General features: G+C 41.5%; 1 protein-coding gene across 1 annotated transcript in view; it reads right to left on the bottom strand.

The window, feature by feature from the left end:
• Positions 1–3,094: 3,094 nt before the first annotated feature.
• Positions 3,095–13,469, bottom strand: part of ADGB (androglobin) — a 126,850-nt gene continuing 116,475 nt past the window's right edge. The window contains exons 28-29 of the mRNA XM_048505347.1: positions 4,628–4,863; positions 3,095–3,237 (exon numbers count right to left, since the gene is read on the bottom strand). Coding sequence (XP_048361304.1) covers positions 3,095–3,237; positions 4,628–4,863 — 379 coding nt within the window. The remainder of the gene's footprint in view (positions 3,238–4,627; positions 4,864–13,469) is intronic.

The raw sequence follows: 13,469 nt of genomic DNA, 5'->3' as shown, positions 1-13,469 counted from the left end.
TCACAGCTGCCATGCATTGAGTTGACATTCCCATGGAACTATCAACTAAGACGCCTAAATCCCTTTCCTGGTCTGTGACTGATAGCACTGACCCCTGTAGCGTGTATGTGAAATTTGGATTTTTTGCCCCTATGTGCATCACTTTACATTTTGCTACATTGAACTGCATTTGCCATTTCTGAGCCCACTCACCTAATTTATCAAGGTCCGCTTGGAGCTCTTCGCAATCCTTTGTGGTTCTCACCACCCTACATAATTTGGTATCATCTGCAAACTTGGCCACCACGCTATCCACCCCTACTTCCAGGTCATTTATGAATAGGTTAAAGAGCACTGGTCCCAAAACGGATCCTTGGGGGACACCACTCCCTACATCTCTCCATTGTGAGAACTTCCCATTTACACCCACTCTTTGTTTCCTGTTTCTCAACCAGTTTTTAATCCATAGGAGGACTTCCCCTCTTATTCCTTCATTGCTGAGTTTTCTCAACAGTCTCTGGTGAGGAACTTTGTCAAAAGCCTTTTGGAAATCCAAGTAGACAATGTCCACTGGTTCCCTCTTATCCACATGTCTGTTTACACCCTCAAAGAACTCTAGTAAGTTTGTAAGACAGGACTTGCCTCTACAAAAGCCATGCTGACTCTTCCTCAGCAGGTCTTGCTTTTCTACATGTTTAATAATTTTATCTTTAATGATAGATTCTACTAATTTACCAGGAACAGATGTCAAACTGACTGGCCTGTAATTTCCCGGGTCCCCCCTAGATCCTTTCTTAAAGATTGGTGTGACATTGGCCATCTTCCAGTCTTCAGGGATGAAGCCTGATTTCAGGGATAAGTTGCATATTAAAGTGAGAAGATCAGCAATTTCATGCTTGAGCTCTTTAAGAACTCTTGGGTGAATGCAATCTGGGCCAGGGGATTTGGTAACATTTAGTTTATCAATGGCTGCCAGAACTTCTTCCTTGTCTAACACTATCTTCGCTAGTTCCTCGGATTCGCCTCCTAAGAAGCTTGGTTCAGGTGCAGGAATGTTCCTCACCTCCTCTTGGGTGAAGACAGATGCAAAGAATTCATTCAGCTTCTCTGCAATCTCCCTGCCATCTTTTAGCACACCCTTTGTTCCTTTGTCATCTAAGGGGCCTACCGCTTCCCTTGCTGGCTTCCTGCTTTTGATGTACCCCATGCATAATTTTGTAGACTTCAATCATATCACATCGAGCACTGGGCGCATGCCTGGGGGACGGAAAATCACCCCCAGCCCCTCCCCCTTTCCCCTGTGCCCCCCACAACCCCCATGGCGTCCCCCGTGGCATACACACACACCGCCCCCCTTCCCACACTTACCTATGTTCCTTTTTTTTAGTACTTTTTGAGGCTGAAAAAAGTGGCCTATTTACAGTTCAGGCTAAAAACTGCTTGAGGAACTACAATTTTTCAACGTCAAAAAGTACTAGAAATAGAAAAGGAACGTAGGTAAGTGTGGGAAGGGGCAGGGAAGGGGGTGGGGTGGCGCCGCAGAGGGGCGGGGGGTGCCGTAGGGGGCCATGGGGGGCAGAAAAAGCATACTGTGCACCAGGCATAGTTTGTTAGAGGAACCTCTTCCTTGGGCTAGTCACATGATCTCAGTCTCATCTACCTCACAGGGTTTCTGTGAAGATAAAATGGAGGAAAGAATGATGTAGGCTACTGTGGGTCTCCATTGGGTAGAAAAGTGGAGTATAAATGTAGTAAATACAAATAATAAAACAATAAAATATCCAGGCCATTCTATTTCCAATTGTGGCCAAAAAGCTGCCTCATAGCCCAATATGAAAACAAGCCAACTTCGTGGGGAGGTTATTATACCAAACCTGTGTTTCCCTCTTGGGAAACTCAGGAGAGTCCCATCTGAGGAAGACTTGGGAACAAAAGGACCATTAACAGGGTCCCAAATGTTTCCCTAGTTGGGTGTTCCCAGCACCTTAGAGTCAGAAACCTACCATCTTGGAAGATACAAGGTTATGTAAGCATTATGGCAATACATATATCATGGTTATTTTAGCACTTGGATGCACTTTTTCCTATCTGGGGAGGATAAACTTGTGTTTTTGAAAAGCAAATAAATATGTCTAATGGTGAGAATGTTCTAACTTTTGTGAAGCCTGTTTGTTTAATCTTTTACTGTCTCAGTGCCATCCCTCCCTGCTAGATCTCTTTCCTAGGTATAGTAATATGGACTTTGTACTATCAGATATTATGTACTGAATAGGATGCTGTAATCACAATATATAGCCATTCAAATTTTGTAATACAGTGATTTTTCTTGGGTCATTAAGGAAGTATTGCAGTTAGTGATGACTATCATCTCACCTTCTTCTGTTTAACTGTCTGAAAAACTGGTAAAAGGACAGCCCTTTCAGACGCTGCTTGAAATGTACATAAAAACACACCTGCTTATTTCTTTTGAATACTGATTTAGCTGAAATGATTACATCTACCTGAACCACTATAACAAATGACTTGCACACAAACATGGCATATGGAAACAAAATCAATGTATCTTTAGCTACTGTGCACCTTCACTAATAAATCAGTTTTATTTGTGATGAACTGCAGCGATTAAAAAGCCACAAGGTGGGAGGGGGAAGAGAGATGCAACATATAAAAACAGTGGTAATTTATGACATAAAGATAATATCATTCAGAAATGCATATCTATATTCCAGGTCAACTCAAGTCATAGTTTATATACTGAAAAACATTGGGCAGTATATGCAGGAAAAGAAAGCAAATAATTCAGATAGCATGAAAAGAAAAGTAGAATTATTCTTTGCACAAGATACCACATTTCAAAAGGCAGACTAATTCATATTCTCTGAAGTGGTATAGCAAACATAGCAATCACATGCATTTAATATCTATCTCTGTCAGACACCAGCTACATTAATTCTTTTACCATTCTTTAAGAATAAAATTGTTTTAAATATTTCCTTCTGAAATGTTTAACTGGGTGGCATATAAAAGGAATATAATATATAGTGTAGTAAAATATATTATAGTGTAGTAAGAAGTTCACAGATTTATCTGGTTAAATCATAAATCATAGATTGATCTAGTTGTTCAATTCTGGAACTCCAAGGCTAGAATCTCCCAACAGTATCCTTGTCTTTGGCTTTTCTTGTATTATAATGGCTTTCCTGAGAGGGAGTATCAATCCATATATAGATACAAGGAGTCCACGTTTATTCTCTGTTACTAGATTGTTATAAAGTATCATGTTTTTATAAATGTTTATATATTTTAAACTTCAGTGAGAATGAAAATATAACCACAACTACCATTTTAGTTCTTAGTATCACTGTAGGTGGGTGGTATCTGCAAAACTCATTCGAAAGAACAATTCTGAATAGTCACCAATTTGGCAATATCTGTCCAACTTGACATCTTTGCACCAGTACCAAGGGAATTGCATGTTTTCCCATGAAGATCTTAAGCGCAGGTGGAGGGAATTATATTACAAGTGGTGTAGTGGCTAAGAGCAGTGGCTAAGAGTAGGTTCACTCTGATCTGGAGGAACCGGGTTTGATTCCCTACTCTGCTGCTTGAGTTGTGGAGGCTTATCTGGGGAATTCAGATTAGCCTGTACACTCCCACACACGCCAGCTGGGTGGCCTTGGGTTAGTCACAGCTTTTTGGAATTCTCTTAGCCCCACCCACCTCACAGGGTGTTTGTTGTGAGGGGGGGAGGGCAAGGAGATTTTAAGCCCCTTTGAGTCTCTTACAAGAGAGAAAGGGGGGATATAAATCCAAACTCTTTTTCTTCTTCTATATGGGGCAACATTTAAAATTATAGTTGATTGGCTGAAAGGCTAAAAAGCTTGTTACAGTGCCACAGTTTTTCTGGTTAATCAAACTCTCTATGTACATGAAATTTGTGACATTTTCTGTATTGTTATCTGACTTGCATATGTACACCTTAAGGCTCCTGCTTCAGCATAATTCAGCAGTGGATATTTCTTTATACAACGTATCAATAAACAAATATTAAATGACATTAGCTCATACTTCTACTGGCAGCAGGCCATGATTATCAGTCATATTCCCACCTCGCTGTCTTTTTGAATGCGTTTTTACCCATGATGCTAAAAATGCTTTCCTGTCTTTTCCCATGACCCTGCGCTATCAATGTGCATGTGAACTGCATGAGAGAAGCTCAGTGGCCCTTGCAGTGTGAGAGTATGAGAAGAAGTCTAAAGCATTGTTTGTAACCCAGCCAGGTTTTCACTCTTTTACCACCTGCAAATTCATTTCAAAATTAAACATACTGTTTTCAGCAAAAGTAGAAAGAAGTAGCTGAGGAACGATAATACCCAGCAAGAGGGTGTATATAAAAACTTCCATTTGCACCTTTGAACTTTCACCTCAGGAACACCAGGATCAGCTTTCAGAAGCCATCTCTGGAACTTATTCCTGATATATCACTCTGTCTGCAGCCACAATATTATTAAAGGGATTTCCAACACAGATTTTATTACAATGCATTTTCAGATCCAATTAGAAAAATAGGACAAAGCAGAGCGGGACAAAGACATAAAACATTTACATGCAAGTAGCACCCCCATTACCCATCTTATAAAAATGTTACCAGTGCAATTCTTTTGAAAGCTGGGGTTCTCCAATGGATGTCCTGGCAGGCGACACTGGAATCTGTGCTGCCAAAATTCTGGGAACCACGGATTTCTTGTGTTGCCATCCAAATGAAGTTTCAAAAAATAATCATCAAATGATAAGACTTCTGGAGACTGCAGCTTGATTGTGATGCCTCCATTTGCTTCAGCCTCATACCCTTCAATGACTTCATCTCTATCTGCCCATCCATCACTGGAAGAAAGAAGCAAGAACCATTAGGAAGGGCATGAGATGGATTCCTATGTTGCATTTTTAAAGCAGGTGTCCCTGAGGGCCCAGGTGAAGGAAATGCCAATATTATATTTAAAATACTAAGAAAAGATAATGTTCTATAAATGATTCATTTAGACTTCAGAAGCATATAAAATAATGCACTGTGGTGGCCACAAAATAAACTTGGGAACAAGTGTTGAGATGGATGAAAGGACAACTGTTGTTGGGGTTAACAGGGGTTTTCTCTTTTTTTCTCTTTGTCATGGAGCTGCTGATAGGTGGGGTTGCTGAGGCTGCTGACGGCGCATGCAGGTGTTTTACTAAATAAGAATATATCTTGACGGATACTAGAAAGCTGAAGGGGGAGGCACTAATTAAAAGTTTAGTATTTGAATATCTAAACAGAATTAGATATGAAGACAGGAAGCCAGCAGGGGGGTGGGGCTTTCCAGTGTTTTGCACTGAGTGTCACATGTATGACTATCTGCCACTGGGACAGAAGTTGTGGGTGTGCCCTCACTGCAATGAGCTGCTGGCACTCAGGAAACATGTGCGTTCTCTTGAAGCCAAGGTGGCAGACCTGGAGAAGTTGAGAGAGGCAGAGAGGGTGACATATGAGGCTCCCAGGACCTAACAGCCGGGTCCCACTCCCAGGGTGATATCTCTTCAGATGTCATGGAGAATGAGAGTCTGGGGGATGGAGGGTGCCAGTCTGAGGTGGGGGAAGATGCTTCCTTAGATGGGATCCCTTCCTCAGCTGGTGATCAGCTATCCTCTCACACCGAGGATACCCCTCGGGGAGGTGGGGGGCTCCTAGTAGTAGGCAATTCAATCATTAGGAATGTAGAGAGTTGGGTTTGTGAGAGGCGTGATGACCTCATGGTGACTTGCCTGCCTGGTGTGAAGGTTGCGGATGTCACGCTTCATCTAGATAGGCTGTTAGACGGTGCTAGGGTGGAAACAGAAGTTGTGGTCCACATTGGCACCAACAACATTGGGAAATGTAGCTGGGAGGTTCTGGAAGCTAAATTTAGGCTGCTAGGTATCTGGTTGAAGTCCAGGACTCCCAAAGTGGCATTCTCCGAAATGCTACCTGTTCCACGCACAGGGTGAGCTAGGCAAGCGGAGATACAGGGTCTCAATGCATGGATGAGAAGATGGTGTAAGGCAGAGGGTTTCAGATTTGTCAGAAACTGAGGAATCTTTTGGGACAAGGCAGGCCTGTACAAAAGGGACGGGCTTCATCTTAACCAAAAAGGAACCGGGCTGCTGGCGCTCAACATTAAAAAGGTGGCAGAACAGTTTTTAAATTGATCCCTGGAGGAAAGACGACAGGAGCTGAGGTGACTTCAACTCAGAATACAGTATCTATGGGGTGCAGACAAAGAGGGAGGTTTTTCTAAATCAACCACATACAAGTGAGGAACATAGCAATGTGCATGTGATAAGTGATAGTGTCTACAAAAGGCTAGAGGACAAAGCACATAAATCCCAGGTTAGGGACAGTTGGCATCAATGAAGTAGCTGGAATGATTGCAGCAGCTCTTTCTGTCACAGAACAAATTTTATCTACCTGTTTTTCACAGCAGCAAAGATAGTTACAAAATCAATGAAGTTTACTGTAAAGAACTTATATCTGACCTGGAGCCACCAAAATCCAAAGGTTGTTCAAAACACCCATGAGGTAAAACATACATGGGTTCCATTGTAAGGGGCAGTTCACAAGCAAAGAGCAAGTGTGGTCTAAAAACAGATTTATACAAGAGAAAGTTTCATTTGATCCCTTGAAGCATGAAGATCTCTTGAAGCATGAAGATGTCTTTACCCGCATTCCCATCTTGTGAAAACATTTTCTACTGAAATCTACATGAACTTATTATTAAGTGTGGAGTCACCAATGGGGCAAATGGTGGTTTTCAAGGGCTGCTTCAAACTGGGAAATAGCATGTGGAGGTGGGAAAGCTTAAGTATCCCCTTCTCACTTGTCATGGTCCCAATCCCACAGGCACCTGGAACGCATGGACTCCCATAACATATCTGCCAACACCACCCAAGAGCATATTTACTGTAAGGTTAAGTATAAGCAGATAACCCTACACAGGTATAACTGAATCTCTTTAGACTATCCTATTTCATAATATTTTGTAATTAAAAATCATTTGTAACTTTGCATAATATTGCTGTCCATAGCATTTTTGAATATATTATAAATTATCTTGGATTTTATTTTTTGCGGGGGGTGGTGGATTGGATTTGTAAAATAATATGTGGCACTCCCTACTGAGAAGTGACAACACATACACAGGGCTGACAAGTGTTTTGAAACTTGTCTGAAGGAGGGAAGTGAGATGTACTAATAATGTCTAATAATTACTACTAATTTTCTGATTCTCAGAGACAAACAAAGCAATAATGCAATTTACATCCAAGCCTATTTAAGCTGAAATTTTTACAGCAGGTTGGTTACTGCTGAGAACTGCTTCTATGGGTTCCTGTTCTGTGGTTGTCTTTTCCTACTGGAGCTAAATGCAGCTGGGGAGACATTTTTTATCAAGGAAATGTCATATGGTGGGGTTAACTACTCCTGCCCTAGTACCATGGCCCTAATCCATATCAGTGCTTCTGCCCCCCTCCCCCCCAATGACTACTTTTTGCAACTAAGTCATAATTTGGGACCTCCTATCAGTGTCATGAGTAGTTTGGTCCTAAATGACCAAAGCTCTACACAGCAGCTGCCATAACATTTGAGATGCTCAAAGTCATAAAAGTTGATTCTTTGGGAACCGTTTCAGTTGAAATTGCCATGGTTTTTACAGGTCATCCAAAGAATGATATAGTCAGCCCACTACATTCCTGTATTTTCCATGTTTCATTTTTCTCACTCTTAAAGTCTGTTTCCGCACAGCCCAATAACAGCGCCCCAGGGACAGTAAAAACACTGTCCCTGGGGCGTTGTTTGCACAACAGGCGCTGCTGCATTGCAGCATCATAGCAGCGCCGTGCTTGCCCCCCTCAAGTGGCATAAAAATGCTCCTTTTGAACCTCACTCGTTTATTGCAATTATAACATTATCACAAAACATCATTAAAATTGAGACAGGACCAGCGATTTGACATGCTGCAAAATTTTAAAAACAAGTTCTTAAGCACTGAGGTTTCTCCCGCTAAGGTCTTCCACCCACTGCTGTGCGTTTCCCCCCTGCCTTCCCCAAATGGCTCTTACCTTCTCTTGGCTTCCGTCACGTGTGTCCCCTGGCCTCCACAATGTGATGGAAGCCAGGAGAAGATAAGAGCCGTTTGGGGATGGCACAGCCTGTGCAAACAGTCCCAGGGGGTGCATCAGCATGAACTATGCCAATGCACCCCCGCTCAGCTGGCTGTGCAGAAACAGCCAAAGAGTCCCTTTTGTGGTGATATTTTTCCTACTTAAAATTGTAGCACTAGGTTGTGGCAGGTGGATAGTCAAGCACTGTTCATATTTCTTAACGCTGCTGCCCTATTAAAAAATTGCCATCTCCTTCTAGAGGACTTATGAACAAATGCTCTTGGAAACCTCAGTGCTTAAGAACTTGTTTTTAAAATTTTGCAGCAAGTCAAATCACTGGTCTTGTCTCAATTTTAATGATGTTTTGTGACAATGTTATAATTGTAATAAACAATAAAGTGAAGAAAATAAAATGAAGAAGCAGCCATGTCTTTGTCTTGCTACAAAATAAAGAAGTACAGTACAATCCAAAGAAAACTTTCCTGGGAATAAGACCCACTGAAAAGACCTAAGTAGCAGATCTGATTAGGATTGTTGCTTACATACCCCAAAAAGAGGTGATCATCAGATTGTATCAGATTGCAAGTTAGGTAGGATTGAAATTTTCAAGTGTCTGTGGTGTCACAAGGTGACAATCTAGACTACACTATAGTTCTTACTGTCAGATAACATTATTAATGTAACCTTGTCGTTCTAGTCAGAATCTGGCAAATAATACAATTAAAAGTACTGATGCTGTCTGAAGGTGTTGAAAGTGTGAAGACAGAGAAGTTGCTTGGAAGGGACGTGTGTGGGAGGAGAACCAGCAATCCTGCTTTTCACTGTCAGGGAAAAGAGACAACCAACTGTTTTCATTGCTGTTTCATGTTGTGCTTGCCAAAATCAGTGTGGCTGCCAGTTTCTACAAGCTGTACTTATGTAGATGCTTCATGTTCCACAACAACAACAAAAAATTATGCTTTTACAGGCACAATAAAAAACTGAACACCATGCAAAATAGCCCAAACATAAGGATTACTCCCTGCTGGTTCAGATTTACCATTACTAGCAACTGGCAACATTTCATCTAGCAAAATCCTGGGGGAGGGGTCCTTCTTCTTTGGTTTACTATGGTGCAGTAGCTGAAAATTTTATTTGTTCCTAGTGTTTATACTGATGTACATGGATACAGTTCTAGCTACCTAGCAAGCCATCACTTGGGACTGCATACTTCACAGCTGAATGTTGCCTTGGGAGAGGCTGGCAAGAAGGAATTAGCTTCATCAGCTTCCTCTGATCCAAAACATTGTTAGGGTGTATGCAAATTTCTCATGATATTCAACTTCAAGACATGGCTCCCTGCCTGTTTCCAGCCTATGCCTATCTCCCAACAGAGCATTTACTATGGTAGAGTGCAAACTGTGGGAAGCCTTGGAGTGGCAAAGAGGGTAGCAGCAGAAATATAGTAACCTCCAACCATAGAATCATTATAGAGTTGGAAGGAGCCAGGGTTTTGGATGAAATACTAAAATACCCAATTCAGGCTGCTGTGTGTCTTTTCATGTAACACTCTACTTATGAATAGTGATTGAGCAAAGCTCAAAAGAAGTTAGAGGTTGAAATACAAAGTTCAAGTATATATCTTTGAAATCTGATATTTTTTTTTACTCCCATTTACAGCTGCCTGATGGTGCCAACAAAAATACTGGATGCACTTGACTGTGGCTCATTCCGCACAAGCAGAATAATGCACTTTCAAACTGCTTTCAGTGCTATTTGAAGCTGTGCGGAATGGCAAAATCCACTTGCAAACAGTTGTGAAAGTGGTTTGAAAACGCATTATTTTGCGTGTCCGGAGGGGGCCTGTGTGGAGCTGGGGTCAGTTAGGGGATGCACACATACAGAAATGGATTTTTCCTTTAATAGGAACTTATGAGTGGAAATGAATCATTGAAGTGTTTAATGGCTGGAGATAAATAAGATCTTCTTAAGCCTCTCTGAAAGGGACATTTTTCTTCAGGCAGTTGGCAACCCCAACCAGGATCTATCCAGTCCTAGTCTGGCATTTTAAGCACTATGATACCACAATTTTCTTCCATTTCATATGTATATGTACAGGCATTTCTAGATTTTACGTTGTATAGCAGAAGGTCAAAAGACAAAGCCAACTTAATAGGTTAAGTTTTCTTCATGTTGTTATTTTATAACTTCTGAAAAGCAAAACAATTGAATTCCTGATCATATTATGGCCTTCAAGGGATAAGTAATTATATATATATACATATATAAAGGTTTTTTGGCACAGCTGCTATTTCAAGTGACTTACTCTCAGACTCTTTCAGCTTGTCCCCCATCCAGATTTAGTCCAACTGTAGGGGGCATAAAAGAGCAGAAACAACTGTGCAGAGATGTTTGCACACAGCATTAGAGGTGTAGCTGGGCCAGAGTGCGCCCAGTGCATGCTCGATATTTTCTCCCCCCCCCCCGCAGTGCCCCCCTTACCTTACTGCAGAAGGTGCGGAGAAGTGGCCTGTTCCCTTCAGGCTGAAAATGGCCTGGTGGGAACTACACTTCCCATGAGACCCTGGGGCTTGCAAGGTCTCCTGGGAAGTGTAGTTCCCACCAGGCCATTTTAAGTCTGAAGGGAACAGAACGCTTTTCCAGCCTGCACTGTTTCACGAAGGTAAGTGTGTGGGGGAGGGCTGGGAACGGGGTCGGGAGGGGAGTGCTGCAGGGAGGGGAGGGGCAATTTTCCTTCCCCCCAGGTGCACACCCTGTGCAATGCACACACCCCATCACCCTGGTAGCTCCGCCTCTACACAGCATGTATAGAAAAATAGCATGCCAGGGAGAAGACTAAGATGGAGCTCTATCCTCTGACAGCTACTTTTATTTGTGCAGAAGGGTTTATTTGTTTTGTTTTATTTCTGTATTTGTACCCCATTTTTCTCCCCAATAGGCACCCAAAGCAGCTTACATCATTCTCTGTCCCTTTAATATATCCTCCCAACAGCCTGGTAAAGGAGGTTAGGCTGAAAATATGTGATTTGCTCATGGTCACCAAAAGAGCTTCCATGGTAGCATTTGAACCTGGGTCTCTCAGATCCTAGTCCTGTGCTCTAACCACTGCACCACATTCATTGTCTCTATTTTTTTGAAGATGAGTGTTCCATTTTGAATATGAAAGTGATGAAGTCCAGAGTCAGATTTATCATAGCTGTGAGAACTGAGCCCAAGAGTCTTGCAGAATCTTAAAGTTCAATAAATAAATTGTAGTTACCCTTTTTAAAATTTTAAAATCTAACATTTCTAAGGTGATGATTATATTTAACATAACATACAGAGCATTCCTGTGCAGCTATTTTCAGTGAAAGTTCATTCAAATTAATTAAATACATAGAGAGGAGTAAATCTAGCAATTTTACTCAGTATTAAAGGGCCATAATAAGAGATACGATCCATCCAAAGCTAAATATTTTAAAATCCCCCTTGTCCTGAAAGAGAAGCAGAATATGCTTGACACTGCCACTGAAATCACTGGGAAAATTATCTCAGAATCCTAACCACGTTTTCTCAGAATGAGAAATGAGCTCAGTGGTGCTTGCTTGCAGGTAATTGCAGCTAATAAAGTACCTGCAGTCACCAGGGCTGCACAAAGTATAAAAATGCCATCCTGCAAGGGACTTGCTGCTTCCAAAACCTCCTGTCTTTTTATTGCTATGACCCCGCAAAAATCACTTCTTCACTTGTCTTCAGAAAATTCAGTCCTGTTATTATCTACCCCCATAGTCAGCTAGAATCAACATGGGAAGCTGATTGGTTGGCTGTCAAAGTTTCTCACTGTCCAGTTTTCTTCATGATGTGAGTCAATAGAATTTCTCTGAGAGCATTCTGCCTGGGTGCTGACGACTGGATTTGGTTCTTTGCAAACATTGCTGGCCGCGATGGAGCACTTTTTAAAGTTGCAGTAGAAAGAGCACATTCATGGGGCTTGGCCACAGTGGTTACAGGCTTAGTTAAATAGCAAATACTGGATATTTACATTTTTTTCAGTTTATTTACTGGACAGAAGGGGAAAATGTTGGAATTCCCAGTTCAAAATGGACACCTTGCCATTGCATCTCATTTGACTCCCCCCCCCCGCCTCGCCCCGCCCGCCCCGCCCCTGAGTCCTAGATATGGTTCTGAACCACAAGGTGGAGCCTGGAATTCTCCTGGAATTACAGCTGATCTCCAGACTACAGGGACTAGTTCCCCTCAAATAAATTGCAGCTTTGGAGGGTAGACGCCATGACATAACACTGTTGAAGCTCTATCCCCTGCTTAAATGCTGACCTTCCCAAACACCACCCCCACATCTCAAGGAATTTCCCACGCTGCAGTTGGCAACTGTTGTCCTTGCTGCCATCTCCTTTCCACTTCCTGGCCTACACTTGGTGGCTGCAGGTAGGACCTGTCCATGGTTTGTCTCCTGGCACCACTCCAGGTGTGGCTGCTCAAGTTCACAACAGTTTAACAATGGTCGTGCCATGAATGCTACCCACCACTGTCAGGCAAACTTAGGAACAAGAAGAGGCCATCAATAGACATGAATTCTGGATTCAAAGTTTAGTATTTACACACACACATGTTAGTATCCATTTTGTTAAGGAAAATTTACTACCAGGACCTGATCTGTGATAATTTCTAATATAAGGAACCCTTCACACCCTGGAGTCTATATCTTTTAAAAGTAAACAATACATACATTGGAACATAATGTTTGGAAATAGTTCCTACTTCCATTTTGCAACTTAGCTGAGACAAAAGTGCCATAAGATTAAAAACTAGATTTTTATATTGATGCATCAATGTAATAAGGAAAAACACTCTATATTCATGGGTTGCCAAGTTCAGTTATCGATCACTCTGGTACAAATTCTCTTAACTGTTATTTTCCAAAAGCTGAAAAGTTAAAAAAAAATTAGGTCTTTTCCATTTCTCAATAGTAGTTCCTGATGTTTAACTGAACACAAAAAATTCCAAAAATCCCTTTCTCTAATGATACATGTAAGAATCACCACTAAATTGTTACAAGTGAATTTATTTTTCTAGAGATTTTAAAATATTCATATTTAGTCCAGCCTTTGCAGAATTGCTTAAAATCATAAATATTTCCATGCAAATTTTTGATAGGTAAAAATGGTTTCTTATCCAGAGCCTAACTGTCATAGGCCACCTGAATTACTGTGAGCACTGACAAAGAAAACTGAATGTGGAGTAATGCCCATATTGGTACATTCCCACCCAAAATTGGTTAGAATATGTACTGCTTCTGATATGTGAAAAAGCAGAGGAAAATT

The sequence above is a fragment of the Sphaerodactylus townsendi genome, linkage group LG01 (assembly GCF_021028975.2).
Source record: "Sphaerodactylus townsendi isolate TG3544 linkage group LG01, MPM_Stown_v2.3, whole genome shotgun sequence".
Lineage (NCBI taxonomy): Eukaryota > Metazoa > Chordata > Lepidosauria > Squamata > Sphaerodactylidae > Sphaerodactylus > Sphaerodactylus townsendi.
Note: the sequence above shows the minus strand (reverse complement) of the source record. Positions and strands in the feature narration are given on the sequence as shown.